The sequence below is a fragment of the Lycorma delicatula genome, chromosome 4 (genome assembly GCF_047948215.1).
Source record: "Lycorma delicatula isolate Av1 chromosome 4, ASM4794821v1, whole genome shotgun sequence".
Lineage (NCBI taxonomy): Eukaryota > Metazoa > Arthropoda > Insecta > Hemiptera > Fulgoridae > Lycorma > Lycorma delicatula.
In genome coordinates this window covers 176,569,709-176,587,381 of record NC_134458.1, presented here as the reverse complement: position 1 = coordinate 176,587,381, position 17,673 = coordinate 176,569,709, and the positions used below count along the sequence as shown (strand labels likewise).

Sequence of the window (17,673 nt, the reverse complement as noted above, 5' to 3'; positions counted from 1 at the left end):
TGCTGGTTGCTTGACCAATTCAAAAAAAAATTGAAACGTACCCACTTGTTTCCTACATGTCTCAGGACCTTAAAACTATTTTTTTTAATTTTTTATTTAAGCAGTTTACCTGCTTAATTTCACAGTTTATCATGTTCAAATTTATTGGTAATTTTTCTCATAGAAAGAAGAGAGATAGGTAAATAAACCACTGGACTAATCTTTTACCGTGTGAAAATATGAATAATAAATTGCTTTTTGTTTAATCCTTCCAGGACCAGTAGTTTTTTAGTTAGATTTTTTCTGTAAACCCTTACAATCAGAAAAATAGGTATGTGCACTGTAATAAAAATGAACGCCACCGGTAAACTGCTTAAATAAAAGCAGTTATTCAGAAAAAAATAGTTTTAAGGTCCTGAGACATGTAGGATACAAGTGGGTAAGTTTCAATTTTTTTTGAATTGGTCAAGCAGCCGGCTTATGCTTTTTTTGGGACACTTCAAATGGATTGACCCTGTAGTAAATGAGTAAAATATCAGTACTACAAAAATCTAATTTTTATGTACTTTTAATAACTGAACTTGGATTTTAAATGTTGCTGGTATCCAGTAAGAACAATCCTCAATCCTGTAATGGTCTTGAACTTTTTGTTAGGATTGTGAATGGCAACTCAGAATGTCATAACTTTTAATAAAAAACTAACTTTAAATTAAAATTAATATAGTAGATGAAAATTGATTATGAGTTTGGCTTGTAGAGCTAATGTTAGGAGGAAAGTTTCTGGAGGATAAGATAATTTATCGGGTTTAATGAAACTGAATTTGCAGTACTGAGAGTTTGTCTGAAAACAGTTTTTGGTGATTTTAGCAGTAGTTAAAAAAAATCCATAGGATATGATTTATTACAGATAGATGCCCTTCCTAATGCTAACATATTTGATATACTGAATTGTGGAAATTTGTGGTGAAAAATGTGATAGCTAATTTGTATTAAAACCTGGAACTTTTTAAATGAAAGACAGATGCTTCCATTTTATCATTCTGGTTGACATTAAATAACATTTTTTTAATGCATTTGTTTACTTCTAAGTGTATATTTTGATATCTTTGTGATAAGAGCTTTTTTTAAATTATGTTGAAATAAACTAGATTTGTTTTTTATTGTACTTATTTTTTATCTCTTATTATAGGTTACATAGGACTAATAAGTGAATCCAAAAAAAAACGTTTTAAAGAGCAGGTGGGTGGAATAGTGTTCTATGATACTGGTGATGAAGTATTTGAAAAATCTTGCCCAGAAAATCCATCAAATCCGTGGTCTGCTATTGCTTACAGTTGGGGTGCATTTGATCGCAACAAAAATAAAATACGTAAGTTTGAAGATAAGAATTTTTTATCATTTATTATTATTATTTTAATTGGAATTTGAAATCTGTGATGGTTTATTGCTATTATGAAAACTGCTAATTAATAAGTGAGGGACTTTTAATTTATATAGACCTCTTTATTTCAAAACTTCTGTAGATTTGGATTAGCAAGAATTCTTGATCATCTGTACATTTTTAGCAGTATTGGATGTGTAGTCAGCTCTCAAAAGGATAACCAATGTTCGGTATAATCAACAATTTTTTATTTGTATAAATAATGGTTCAGAGAATTTGTATTAAATTTTGCTATAACAATGGAATAAAGTGTAGCAATGTTTTAAAAATGTTAAATATTACATTTGGTGAGTCTGCTATAAGTAAACCAAGGGTTTACAAGTGGTATCAGTGTTTCCAAGAAGGTCATGAAGACGTTGAAGATGATGAGCACCCTGGACACCCCAGCACATCAATAACCGATGAAAACCTGGAAAAAGTGAAAGAAATGATTATGAACGATCGCTGAATTAGAATCAGAGAAGTTGCTGATGATGTTGAGATAACAATTGTCTCATGCCATGAAATGTTTTCAGTTGTTTTGGGTATGAAATGTGTGACAGCAAAATTTGTTCCAAAATTGTTGAATTTCGAACAAAAACAATGGCGAATGGAAGTTGCTCAGGAGTTGCTAAATGAAGTCAGCAACAATGCAGAACTACTGAAACATGTTATAACAGGTGATGAAACATGGGTTTACAGATATGATGTCGAAACTAAGACTCAGTTGTCCCAGTGGAGGCATTCTAGATCACCAAGACCGCAAAAAGCTTAACAAGTATGGTCGAATGTGAAGGTTATGCTCGCTGTGTTCTTCGATTTCAGGCATAGTGGATCATGAGTTCTTGCCACAAGGTCAAAAGATCAGTAAGGAGTATTACCTACTAGTTCAATGCTGTTTTTACGGAGCAATCCAAAAAAACGCCTGGATTTGTGGCAAAACAATTCATGGCTTTTACACCACGATAATGCGCCTGCTCACACTTCATTGCTTGTTGTCAATTTTTAGCCAAAAACAACACTGTAATGATACCCCGGTCATCATATTCGCCAGACATGGCCCCATGTGACTTTTTTCTATTCCTAAAAATAAAGAGAACCTTTAAGGGCTGTCGTTTTACAAGCATAGATGAGATTAAAAGCAAATTGCTGAAAAAGCTAAACACTATTCCAAAGATCGAGTTCCAGAAGTGTTTTGGAGATTGGAAAAAGCACTGACGTAAGTGTATAATATCTAATGGGGATTATTTTGAAGGGGATAACATTAATGTTAACAAATAATTAAAATTCTTTCCAAAAAACAAAAATTCTCGTACTTTTTAAACACATCTCGTAAACGGCCCTAAGTTAGTGATCATATTGAGTAAGAAGTTTAAAATTGCCCTCTTTTTATCTTTGTATAATAACATTTGCAAATAAATTTTACTAGTTGAAGTAAATTTATTTATAGATCAAGGCATTTTACAGAATATCCTTTATGAAAGAATGGACTGTCATTTTAAAACAAGCTTTAAATTTGCCCTTTCTCATGCAATATGTTTTAATTGTCTGTTGATAATTCTGAATCTGTATTATATTGTGTGATGAGGCACACTATGGGAATAGCCCTGAGCTTGCGTGGCTAATTGATTTGACTTTAGTGGTATCATAATTATTTGCATGCTGAGTGTTGCATAATTTATCTTTGTACATAGTGGTATATAAATTTAATTTAAAAAAATAATTATGTTGCTTCAAATTATTACGTCATTGATTATTGTTACTGTTATATTATAGAGTGCATTTGGAAGTTGCTATGCAGTATCCTATAGAATATGTGGTGCATTCTGTTCTTTCAATGTTAGGTTGGTTGTCCTGTAAGTTCTTTGGGCATTGTTACCGCAGATGTGTTACCGCACATGAAGCTGTAAAAAAAGAACTGACATTTTTCTCCTATAAAGTAATGTGTGTTCAAGAACTGAAACCTACAGATCATGTCAAGAGACTAAATTATTGTTAATGATTTAAATGTTTTATTGACCAAAATTCCATAGGTATCCTCAATATTATGTTTTTCACACATGAAGTGTGGTTTCATCTGGGAGGATATATTAATTCACAAAATACACAACTGTGGTTGACAACTAACCCCCATGATTATACAAACAATCTTTATATGAAGAGAAAATTGGAGTCTGGATTGGTGTGAATAGAATGTGCATTGTGGGTCCAATCTATTTGGAAAATACAGTTAATAGTGATCATTATTGTGCTGTTTTAACAAATTTCATAAGTAATTAACAGAAGTGGAGATTAATCGTGCTTGATTTGAACAAGATGGCACCATAGCACACATTGCTAACAGGTCAATGACTTTTTTTATGAAATGTCTATGGTGAATGAATTATTTCGAGGGATTTGTGGCCTGCATGATTGCCAAGTCTGATTCCCCCAGATTACTTTCTATGGAGGGCAATAAAACAAGCAATGCATTGTAACAGACCACTTATGATTGACAAAGTAAAAACTGCAATAATGGCATACGTATGAGGCATTCCAGCACATCTGCTGCTTAAAGTGTTTGAAAACAGATTGAAATGCATGCAGTATTGTATTGATGTTGGAGCAGGTCATTTTCAACACTTTTTATTAACTATTCCAGTTATTGTAATATCTGTTTCTATAAAATAATGAAATAAAAATACAGAATAATTATTAAGAAAGTTGTCATTACACTTCCATTATTCCAGTGCACAGCAACTTTCTGAACGTATTGTATGTTATTAATTTAAACATTATTATATTTAAAGTCTTGTTTTATAAATCATATTCATTAAAACTATTTAATATAATGAATAATATTTATGATAACAATATCAGCATATATTATGATGGGAACTCATCCATTACTATTAATATTCTCTCAAAAATCATCCTATACTGTTTACATAATATCTGGGTCGAAATAAAAATGTATTGGTTCTATCTAGTCAAGAGTTAAAAGTTCTATTTTTTAAATGAATATTTATTTTTATGTTTGTCATTAAAAGTTATAATGGCGATTAAAAGCAACTAAATTAAAAAAAAAAATAGAGACAAAATTATATTTTTTAACATAAATTAGTGAAAATCGTCCTAAAATAAAGTTGGGCATGACTGTAGATATTATCTACAGTCTGTACAGTCTCTACAGTACTGTAGTTATTTACAGGGGATATTCAATAATTAAAGAGACAAATTGATGTAGAAATGAAACAGTTTGTAGGAGGAGTTTTGTATTTCATAATTGTAGATTGGAATTACTGGGATGAGAACAGTTGACGGATATAAATTGCTGTGTTTATAACCTTAATATTGCATTTAACAATGGCATGTCTGCTTGAAGTTTACAGATTAGTTGAACAATGTTCAGTGATCTGTTTTTTGCTTTCTGAAGGTGAAAAACTGGCTAAAATCTTTTCTCGAATGATTTTACAGTATGGTGAAAGTTGTATGAACCACAGAAATTTTTATAAGTGGGTAGAACAGTTCAAAAACGGTTGAACCTCAGTGACATACAAGCAACGTCCTGGCCTACCAATTGAAGTGTAAACTTCTTTGCTTGAAACCCGCATTAATGACATTATTCGTAAAGGCTGATGTATTACAGTTGAACATATAGCAAAAACAGTTGCAGTCAGTGTTGGCACAGTTCATACATTATCAGTAACAAGCTCAAGTACAGCAAAAGAAGTGCAAGTTGGGTCCTGAAAGAGTTAACGCATCAACACAAGGAAACAAGACTCAAAGTCTGTACAGACTTGAAAGAACGCTATGAAAGGGAAGGTGACCCTTTTCTAAACATGATTTTAATGTGTGATGAAACTTGGGTTCACCATTTTGAACCAGAGTCCAAAAGACAAAGCATGAAATGGAAGCACACCAGCTCACCGGTTTGAAAGAAATTCAGAACACAGGAAAATTCAGCAGGAAAAGTCATGTTGACCGTCGTTTGGGTTGCCCAAGGTTTCATCTTTTGTGATTATTTGGAAAATCAGCATACAATAAACAGTGTCTATTATTTAGACTTGCTGATGAAAAAAGTAAAGCCAACAGTGAGAGAAAAATGTTGTGGATCTCAAAGAAAAGGCGTGATATTGCTACACGACAATGCTTGCCCTCACACTGCCTAGCTGACCCAAGAAACCATTGGAAAAATGGGTTGGGAGATACTACCACATCCTCCTTACAGTCCAGATTTGGCTCCCTTGGATTTTCATTTTTTTCCTCTACTCAAGGAGGCATTATGTGGAAAAACATTCACAACAAGATCAAAGAATTTGTGGGAAAGTGGCTCAAACAAGACAAAGACTTCTTTGCATCAGGTATAAAAAAACTAGTTCATCGTAGGTAACAAGTGTACTAATATTGGGGGATAATTATGTAGAGAAGTAGTAAGTCTCATTTTGTAAAAATACAGTTTTTTTCCATGTCAGTTTGTCTCTTTAATTATTGAATGTCCCTGATATATATCACCTTTATACAGAATGATATAATTTTTTATAGTCTTAATGTAAGCTTTGAACTGAATTAAATATAATGAATTGTTTATTTGGGGAAAGTAGTTATATAGATTTGTGTACTGTGCAAATAAACTGTCCATGGCTCTTACAGATCTCTGAATGCAATCGAGTTGCAGTAGACCCTCCAGAGTATGCATAAATACAACACAAATACACCATTAAAAAATAAAAAAAAGTGAACTCACACAACATGATGCCACTCCGCCAACTAACAAGAAATGCTGCTAACATTATGTAATGCTGTATAACAGTAATGATGACAAATTTATGTAGCTCATGCATATTTCACAAACATTTTGGTAGCGTGTCAATAGTTGCAGAGCCATTTTAATAAATAAAATAAAAAATCTAATGAAAATAGAGTTATTTTCTTTCCTCATGGATAATACCTATCTTCTACTTCTAATAAGCAGACAGTAGGCCTAACTCATCTTGTTCTGATTTTGAAAAATGTAGCTCTAGAAAACTGAATTAATAAAGCGAATATTGAAATAACTAAAAAACATAATTGTAACAAAGTTATTTAATTTACATTTAATTGTAAATAAGTGCATGACAAAATTATGATCCATTGTGGAAATAATTTTACTGTATTTGCAGTCATAAGCATTCTTTCCAGGGAAAATAACACTAACTGAATTAGTGCTGACTAATAACTATTAATGAGGTACTAGTACTGTACTGTATGTTTTCCTCCTCTAATTTTTTTAACTATATTTATATTAAAAAATATTTAGTAGTTAGTATTTATAAAATGCTATGAACAAAGAGCATTTTGAAGGTGGTTAATACTTATTCTGTGAATGAATTAACAGTCGGGCTCTTTCCAACAGCTGTATTGGCCACCATTTTGAAATATAAATTGTGTAAAAATTTGTTACATTTAAAAAAAGGTTTGCCTAATACTTTACTATAAAAGTAAATTTACTGTAGAATTTCATAAAAATCACAAAATGCTTTTAACTTGTGCCAAAAGCAGTTGTATACCAAACAGTAAAGTTAAAACACTTGGCTTTGCTCTCGAATATTTCTCTAGATTTGAATATGAACCCAAAAATCTTCTGTTTCTTTCACTTGCAAAGTGTAATTATAAAGGTATGTGTCTTCCTCATTAGACATTTTTCAAACAGAAGAGGTGAAAACTGTATGCTAGTAAAAATACTCCCAGTATAAGTACAAAAAGATATACTTGAATTGCTGAAAAGTGTAACTATTGAGATGCTACCAAAATGTTTGTGAAATATGCTGCATAAATTTGTCATCATTACTGTTATACAGCATTACATAATGCAAGCACCATTTCTTGTTAGTTGGCAGAGTGGCATCATGTTGTGTGAGTTCGCTTATTTAATTTTTTAATGTTGTATTTGTGTTATTTTGCAATAAAGCGAAACTGATAATGAATAATATTATAGCAACAAACTTTAATTCATTTTTGCTTCAAACTTATTAAGACAAACGTGAAATATTTCCCTAAGGATTGATGATAAAAGATGTTGTTTTAAAATGTAATAAAATTTCATAAATTACTTGAAAATTTATTTAATTTTATTGTGGCAGTTCAATAGTCAATACATGGCACATTGCCATGAAATATTTCTTTTGCAATGAAAATGAACCAGCTTATATTTCAAGGAGTAAATTTTAGCATCTGCTAACACTACAATCTTCTTGTACCCTTCCTGCTCACTAGACCTTGGTACATGCCATTTCTTCTAGTTTCTAAAGATGAAATTAAAGCTTAACAACCATTATTTTAAGATCATTGAAGAGATGCTAGCCAAATCATAGGAGGTAATGAACACTGATAAGAGATGACTTCTGGAAGGGTTTCCAATTATAGAGAAAAAACGGTGGAGTTCTACTATCCATACAGAATACTTGAAGGGAATTTAGGCTAGTAAATTTTTTGTCATCTATTTTTATAGGTTGACTTTAGGAAGTGTGAGTTGTGTACTATGTTTTATACATCTGTGATAATATGTTTTAATTGTAGAAAAACTTAATTTAGCAATCTTCAATATAGATGACTTTCATAGAATGTCAGTCGGTGATTGTCAGAATTTGTACCAACTGTAGAGCTGAAATCACTTTGTTTATGAATTTTTAAACTGTTGCAAACAAGGTGTGTGTTTGAGAGATTATGATGTTATGTTGTTATGTATGAAATCATTGTGTTTTTACATCCTTCTTTATAATTCTAATACTGGTAGTTTTCCAACAATTTGTTTTTGCAACACATAAAATTTAAATCGTGAAATTTAGATTTGTTAGTGTTTGCTGTCATCATATGTGTTTATGTTATCTTTCATGCCTGTATTAAGTTTTAAACTGAATATAATTTTTGATATATAATTAATTATATATAAAGTTATGATATTATTTCAAAAAGTGTAATTAGGATGACTTACAATTTGTTTTGACATGAAGTTAAAAGTATATTCACTATTATTGATTATTATATGTTTAAATTAATTTCAGGCAATGAGAGTCCACCAAAAAGACCTACTCCACCGCCATCTCCTGTGTTCATGAATCGATACAATAGACCAGCTGGAGTCAGACTTGAGATTTGGGAAAGTAAAAATAAAAGGAAATATAATGACAATGAACGCAGTTCTGACAATGAGGATTTGATTAAAAGAAAGAAAATACCTCGTATGAGAATGCATGCTGATGATGAAGCTGTACTCGTTGAAAAGAGATTAGGATGTACCAGTTCCAAGAGGTGAATGTTCTTGTTTAATTTGTTTAAAGATTAAGTTTTGTTGTCATGCTAAAATTCTAATAAATTTCCTTGGATTCTTATTTTATGGTTTCCCTAAAAAAAAAATGTTTTTGTTTATGTTTGTTTGGTTTCCTTTTTTTTAAATAGTACTAAATTTAAAAATGACTTCAAGTATATAAAAAACAAGAATTGTACTGAAAAGGTTATACAGTTTTAACATACTAAGTTGTCCATATAATTCAATTGCATTTGTAATTGTCAGTGCAACTTAGAATAAGCTTTCTTGTCCCTTTTCTGCAAGCTACAAAATTTTCCCTATAGTCACCTGTGAATTCATTAACTTAATTTAGTTTAATTTTAAATTCGTGAGTTACATTTTTTTAATCATTGTATTTCATCAATATTATTATTTAGTTTTACAGTATATACATATTTTTTCTTATATTATTTATGGCATGTTTGTTATAAGGTTCTTTAGCCATGTTTGATATTTTTTTGTTTGTATGTTTATATGCCCTCATGCTGTACAAATCTTGTGCTTCTTTGGTAAATGTACTTACTGGAATCCTTTTTATTAAATACTGCAGTTACTATATTTCTAGTTTTTTTTAATTCATATGGTTTAAAAGAAGACTATAATTTTCTTTATAGTATATTTTTCTTAAAAAAATTTTCTGGTAATTTTAATTTATTACTAACATTTTTCTTGGTTACAATGTTATCTCATTGGTAATTTTTTTAATTTTAAAAAGTTTTTATATAAAACATAATACTTACAAAAACACAGTTTTTGTATCTTAATATGTGATTCTTGAAACTGAACTGTTTTTTAATGCTAAAAATGAATCTGAAGTCAAATTTTTTCCATCGCCCTACATTTATGAATTTCAAAATTTAAATTTTGAAAATTTTTTATATACGATATGATACATGTATGTTTTTTTTATTTTATATGATTACTTCATATATATGTGCTCAGTATATATTTCTAACTCTCATTTGTTAACCGTGAAACAAAAATAAGTCATAATACAAACATCACATATTATGATATCATACTTCTTTATTGAAGCGTACAAGACAATTCAAAACAACACAAAGCTTTTTGGCTTTGTTAGCCTACGCTTTCTATAGATGATCTCGTCAGTCAGTGTGATAATGGTATTAAGTGAGTGAACAGTGATGTCTCATAATGCGTAATAAGTACTTAAATAAATCAGACAGTTTTTGTTATGTGTGTGATGAGTTCAGTATAAAATTACTTAAGAAAAACCAATTTACCTTTAATTAAAAAGAAGATTATTAATTGTACTTTTAACTGTAAAATCTGTGATCAGGATAAGATGTGGGCACCTCGTATAATATTTAGTATCTGTGTGCTCAACTTAAGAGGATGTGTAAAAGGCTCATGAATGGCCTTGCCATTTGGTGTACCTATGGTTTGGCATTACCAAAAGATCACTAACCAGTTATTAATTCTTTTAACTAATGTGTCTGGAATTTGTAAGAAATCTAAGCATACTTTACCCTTCATTGCCAGAACAGTGATGAAGAAGCAGACATTGTTGAAGATGACATGATTACTTTGATCATGATGACTTTGAATTACAATCCAGTGAGTCACATCTTATATCACAAGGTGAGTTAAATGATTCTGTAAGAGATTTAAACTCGTCAAAAAATAAAGCTGAACTTTAAAGTTCAAAACTACAAAGTTGGAATTTACTTAAAAGAATACAATAATTTTGAGTTATTAGAGCAGATAGAAAGATTTTTCTCAATGTTTTGCTGAAGAAGATTACTTAGTTTACTGTAGAAATATTGATAAGCTTATGTTATAATTAGGGCATGTTCATGAAACTGAGGAGTGGTCCCTTATCAGCGATTCCCCCAAGTATAGCTTAAAAGCAGTTTTACTGTGCAATAGTAATACATATTCTTCTGACTGATCTGTTTGGAATTAATATGAAAGAGACTTGTGCTGCTATGATAACTGTTATTGAAAAAGTAAATTATGAAAAGCATAGTCAGAATGTGTATGGAGATTTAAAAGTAATAGCTCATTTGTTTGGCATGCAGTTAGTGTATTCAAAAAACTGTTTTATTTGTGGATGGAACAGCTGAGCTAGAGATCAGCATTATGAAAACAGTGGAAGAAACGAGAACATAACTCTTGGTGAAAAGAAAACATTTTGTATGAGCCTCTATTAAACCAGAAAAAAATTTTTACTGTTCCTTCATATCAAACCAGGATTAATAAAATAAATTTGTAAAAGGACAGTTAAGGATTCTTGAACATAAGGCAGAAATTCTTGAAGTGAAGTAGAAACTAAAGAAGGGCATTTTGTCTGCTCAGAAATAAGAGAACAGGTTAGAGATGAAATGTTTAACTTTGTGTTGACTGATATGGAACTTTCTGTTTGGACAGAGGGTCTCAAAAACTTTCTGGGTGTCCATAAATCGCAAAATTATCAGGATATTGTAGATAAACTGATGAATTCATGCAGAGTTATGGGATAGAATATGTCACTAAAAGTCCATTTCCTGCATCACATGTGGATTTCTTCCTGCCAAATTTCAGGGCAGCAAGTGTGAAACATTGACATTTCCATTAAGCTATTTAGTGTTGGAAAACCATTACAAATGTATGGAACCCTCATCCCTGAACATATAAATGTGACTTATCAGAAAACATAACATTTTTCCTGTCTTCTTTAGTCCAGTTAGCATGTGCTTTGGCCCACAAGAACCTTTTTTGTACATTGAATGTAAATAAAAAGGGGAATGTTATGTTAATATGCTAACTGATTATTGCTGAACTTCAAATTCAAAATGTATCTGAGGCTACCTGCAAAAGGAGAGCATCTGCTAAGAAGTTTTAATGTAAATATGACATCCCATGACATTAGTTTTGACATTAACTTTTGTTGGCCTTTAATGTGCCAATTCTATTTAACTGAGGGTGATAGAAAGACTCTATTTACAGATGTGTAATCTATGAAGAAAAAAACAACGCAGAGAAAAGTATCTCACTTAGAGAAACATTAAAAAAAGTTTTATTTTGTATATCAGTGATAATCATTTTATTTTAATTTGTTTTATATGGTATCTCCTAATTCAAATTTTTTTATGTTTTCTGAATTACGTTATCATATTTTCCCGCTTTTTGTGGTCTAAAAGTTGCGAATCCTTATGCATTATATTTGTTTATTAATTTTCTGTATACTTTAGTTTTTATTGTTATCTTAATTAACTTTTTATATCACAGTTAATAGTTTTATTATTTTCTAATTTGTACATATACGTTTCTAACTCGTAACTTCTAGTTTGTTAAAAATATTCAATTTACTTAAGATTATATTGTGTTAATTTTTTATAGTGATAGGCATTATAAAATTGTTGAATTTCATCTTAATACTAACTTTACTAGTATAAATATTGTATATGTATATATTGCATTATTATTATTAGCTCTAGATTTTTGTTTTATGTATATGATACTGATTGTAACAGTGAAGTACAGTTTTTATATTTCCAAAAGCATAAACTATAATTTTTAATTTATTTTACACGTAACTCATTAAGATTATAGAGGCTATTTGACAATTTATGTAAGATATACGTAAGATATCCTTTGCTGTTTATTTCATCATAGAGTGTTTATTTTATTTAAAATTTATATAGTATTCATATCTCACTAACATACAGTGCTTTGATTGTATGATCATATATTTCAGGAATATTTTCTTTACTACGATCATTTCTTTTATATGTTCATTATTCTGATTGTTAATGACCTCTATTCACCCTACATAAAAACCAGAATAGTTATTACAAACCTGAGTTTGTACTAAATGCTTTTCTGGTTGCATCTATTTGTACGAGGTGTAGTTCAAAAGCAAGGGCCGATCAGAAACAAAATGAAAACAGTAGAAAAAATGAAAAATTTATTTAATAGTTTCAAATACTTAGATATTTACTTTATTTTTCTATATAATAACCATTTTGTTCCAAACACTTTTGGTATCTTGAAACTAACTTCTTCAAATCCACTGCATAAAATTCCACCTCCTGGGATTGTAGCCACTTTTATACTGAACTTTTAAAGTGTTCACTTTCTCAGATCATTGGAAGCAAGCCAGTTTTTAAGGTGTAGGAAGAGATGGTACTCACTGGGTACAAGATCAGTGGGATGGTCAAAAACTTCCCCTCTGAATCTTTGAATTGTTTCTGCTGTGCATGCAGCCATGTGCGGATATGCATTGTTGTGATGTAGAACAATTCCTGATCTCAGAATTCCCCTTCATCGGTTTTGAATGGCACAATGCAGTTTAGAAAGTGTTACACAATAGATTTGTCATGTGATGGATGTTCCAGGTTCCATGAAATCAATCAAAAACACATCCTTTTGGTTCCAGCATTTCCTTGATTTTCCTTTGAGATGGTATGTTTTAATTTTTTGGTTTAGATGAACTGGAATGACACCACTGTATGGATTGTTGTTTCATCTCAGCATTGACATTCGAAATTCACATTTCATCACTGACAATATGGGAAATAATTCGTCTCCATCATGATTAAACAGTTGAGAAAAGCATGTGCTGATGTCGTTCTGTGATCTTTGTGAGCACTTGACAACATTTTCAGCAGCCAGCACACAGTTTATGATAGCCTAGTGTCAGTCACGATTCTCAACAGTGAAACTTCTGGAAGTTCTAGAGAAAGATTGCTAATCATAAATGAACAATTTTCTCTCACTTTTGCATTTACACGTTCAACGAGACAATCAGTCCAGACACTTCTCTGTTTGTTGTGAACATTTGAACAGCCTTCCTTAAACACACAACACCATTACCTCACTTTTCTTTTACTCATTGCAATAGGCCCATTTGTTTTACACAATTGACAATGAATTTCAGCAGCATTATGTCCTGTTGTGTTGAGAAATTTAATCGCTCATTGAACTTCACAACTGGCAGGATTTGTTATTACCACACTCAATTTAATAATACCTTGTCTGCAAGACAAACAACAATGAACTGACAGCAATGTGGTGTCACATGCTCAACAGACCATTTAAAGCTACTGCGCTTGTGTGAACCAATCAGTGTTGCCAGTCATTACTATTTGTAACTCGTCAGCCCTTACTTCTGAACCACGCTTTCTATTATCTTACTAACAGATAAACATATATATATATATATATATTTTTTTTTTTGGTGTCATGTATTTGTGGTTTGACAAGGACATTGAGAGATAGCCTAGATAACAATTTCTTAGAAATACAATTTACAGTAAATTACAGTTTACTTCAATTACAAAATAGTAATTGAAATTAATTTAATAATAATTGAATTATAGATACCAAAATACAACTCTGATTTACTAAAAACTTTATAATAACTAATAGAAACTAATATTAAATTAATAGTAAGATAACTATATAAAAATCAACAATTCACTCAGTGTAAGAATTATTAACTTTTGCTGTTTATAAAAGAACTACCCTTCACTTTATAAATGAATGTAATAATGTCACTTTCAATCCTGTTCACAAATAATTTACCAAATAGCTTCTTGTTTTCATCCACTGTCCAAAGTTGAACACTCATATACTTATACTCTGAATGTTCCCCCACACTGAACTGAACTTAAACTTGTCCTTCACTGGTTCCCAATATTTGTATCTTCTGGCCTGCAGTACTAGTCCCCAATCCATCCTTCTGATTGCTCAAGTGTAATAATTTCCATTGTCTGCACCTTCTACGCTTGTTTATAAATATTATTTTTTTTTAAAAAGAATCCCTTTGTTGTTTCTTCTAGATTCTTCTTTCTGGAAGCTGCTCTATTTGTTACAGAACACACACACATGCATGCACGCACACACAAAACCCTTCCATTAAAAAGATATTCAGATATCCAGTGACCTACTTAAAATAAAATCTTCCCAGAGTTTGTATATAACATACTCTATTTACTGTAAAGTAACATCAGAATTGGTCAACCATATTTTATAGGCGGTGTTGTACCTAATTAATTAGTAAAAGTAGACTTAAGTAATGAGTGTTCTGTTTCTGTCAATGTTATCATTCAATACACATTTATTTTTCAGATTAGTTTTATTTTTGTTTCAGGCATAAAGAAAAATCTGATTTAAGAAAGCGTTTGGATAATAGAGAGATGATCAGTATAAAGAAAGAAAAACATGATAGTTCAAAAGATAATTCTACAGAAGAGGAAGAAGAGGAGCCTCAAGAAGAAGTACCTGACTTGAGAGTTGCTGTGGTAACAGATCGAAGCCCTTCTCCTGAAGACAATAAAGAAGATGTTTGGAGATCAGGTGGTCAGGTGAAATCTGTCTTAAGAGGTGCTAGAGCACATGACAGTGGGAGTCGTGATGATTCTGATGGTGTTGATGATGATAGAAAAGTCAGATCCTCCATCAGAAAGCATCGTAGCAGATCTAGAGAAAGACATCATCGAAGTAGAAGAAGAAAAGAATCGTCTAGGAGACATCACAGTCGTTCGTCATCGAGTGTTCTAATGACAGATCGTATAAGTGATCATCGTCGCCCTCTCAGTGGAAGAAGTTACAATGAAGAATATGATAGTGATGAAGTCACCATTCAACCAGATGCACAAGATTTAAGGGCAAAAATAAGTAAAAAGAAAAGACATGATCATCGTTCTAAAGATAGAACTCGTAGAGAACGCAATACTGGTGGAGGTGGTGGTGATAAAAACTTAAGTTATAGTACTTATAGTGGTGGTAGTAGTAGCAGTAAAAGGAAAGATTCTACATTTAGACCAAAGTCTCCACTCCAAATAGAAATAGACAATGATGAATACTACAAACTCATAGAAAGTGATTAATTTTATTAGTATTTTTTTATGTAAGAAAGTAATGTAATAAAAAAATGGGTAAAAACATTTTTCAAACGTATATTACAATTCATTCATTCATTTCTCTGTAGGTTTTTTTTATTTTGGGAAAGAAATGGTTAGTATTTTTTTAATACTATTTTATTTATTTATTTTTTTCAGTTTAAATAATGTTATTGAATTCTTTGAGCCTTATTGTTCAAGATTTCTTATTGGATTCATCAAAACAGGTGCTAGTGTTTCTACTCAAATTAAAAGAAATGAAGAGGTAGATTTCAATTTCTATATCATTCTCATATTGTCCATTATTCACATTTCCATGCTGCATTGCCTGTTATATCATCTCTTGAAGTGGTAAAGTTCTGCATTCACTTTTTGTGTAATACATTATTTTTTTTCTTTATATTATTTATTTACATACATACATATTCAGATATTGTTGATATTTTTTTAATTTTATTCATTTTTAATTATATGGTTAGTTGAGCCCTGTCAAATAAAATTACAAATTGCATATGTACTACTGTACAGTTTTTGATAAATGAAAGTAGAATGGGATTTTTTGTGTAATTCTTTTAAAAAGTAGACAAGTCGCATGTCGAATGAATGAATTTTCTTTTTATTGAAGTAAAAAAAAAAAAAAATTATTATTGGTTACTATCATAAGTGTTAAGATTATGAAAAATTATTAGGAAATGCATTTTAAATAAATTGTGTATTATTTTTTAACCTAAGTAAAGTTGCATACTTCAATATTTATATTGACCATCTTTAACTTCAATAATTTTTTCACATTATGTATTTTTAATTATTAAATAAAAATATGTATTTTATTAATTATGCATTTAAAAATATATATTTTATATAAATGAAATTTAACAGGTTTGTAAATTGAATGTTGTTATGAATGTTTAAATTGTGATTACATTTATATAGTATCAATTTTAATAAAATTCAAATTCTATTTTTAAAAATGAAACTTTTGGGTGAGGATGTCTAATTTTTTATTCTCTATGTTTAGTTAAAATGAGCAGTTAATTTTTTTTTTTTTTTTTTTTTTTTTTGTTAAGTCACATTTATTTATTCATTTTTTCCAAGATTGCATATGAACATGTACACTTTATGATTTTTATTTTTGTTGGTAAACAACAAATGAGCTTATTATTTATTGCCAGAATAATGTGAAAAGTAATTTCACCATCAGTATAATCAAGGTTTTAAATAATTTTGTCACAAATTCTGATAAAAGCAGCTAAAAAAAACTACAAAATGTGCAATGATATTTTCTTAATTTATGTTTTTCCTTGAAAATGGAAAAATGTAAATTAAGATGGGTTTAAAATTCCTAATAGTAAAAATATACACATGATTAGGAGAAAAGGGAAATAATTTAGGAACTGATTACAAAGCTTGAAATGAGGAAAAATGTTCATACAAGCATATGTCCTAAAAGGTTTGTTATCAATTACAGCTAGGAAAAAATTTCACCTGGATCTCAGTTCCCCTTGGTGAATTGAGGTTATAAGGGGTAAAGTTGATGGTTTCTTGTTTTTGACCTGAAAAATCAAATAAAACAGGTCCTAGAACGGTAGCCTACCTCCCATATTTTTCATGATATTAAACGTAAATAGAAAAATTCAGTGACGAAAAGTAGGTTTTTTTGTAGATTTGAAGTACAATAACTTTGTTAAATGAGTAATAAGTAATAAATGCATAAATTTTGTTATGAAAACTTGTAGAGAATTTAATTCTGAGAAAATTGATGTAAAAGTCTTTGAAAAACAAAAAAATAAACTTTTACTATTAAAAAGAACGGAACAAAACTTAATAGAAAATTGTTATGAGTTCATAAAAATTAAAAATAGCTGTTTTTAGTACAATAAATTTAGACCTTTGAAAATTAAAATACATTTAATTTACTTTAAAAACAATACTCACTGAGTTTTATACTGTATTAATTTACAATACAGTAGTTTGAAAATTTCACCATTTACATCACTGCACTTTTCAACTTGTTTCCTTGTATTTTCTATCGCCTTCCTAATGATATCTTCACATTCCTTGATGAGAGCAACAGCATTATGAATGTATGTGATCAGTTCATCACTTTTGTCTACCTTTTG

General features: G+C 30.2%; 1 protein-coding gene across 2 annotated transcripts in view; it reads left to right on the top strand.

The window, feature by feature from the left end:
• LOC142324093 (uncharacterized) overlaps window positions 1–15,600 on the top strand; it is a 61,134-nt gene extending 45,534 nt beyond the window's left edge. For both annotated transcript variants that reach the window (XM_075364728.1, XM_075364730.1), the window contains exons 6-8: window positions 1,169–1,348; window positions 8,422–8,668; window positions 14,803–15,600. In XM_075364728.1, the coding sequence (XP_075220843.1) occupies window positions 1,169–1,348; window positions 8,422–8,668; window positions 14,803–15,541 (1,166 nt within the window). In that variant the 3' untranslated portion in view covers window positions 15,542–15,600. The remainder of the gene's footprint in view (window positions 1–1,168; window positions 1,349–8,421; window positions 8,669–14,802) is intronic.
• The last annotated feature ends 2,073 nt before the right edge of the window (window positions 15,601–17,673 follow it).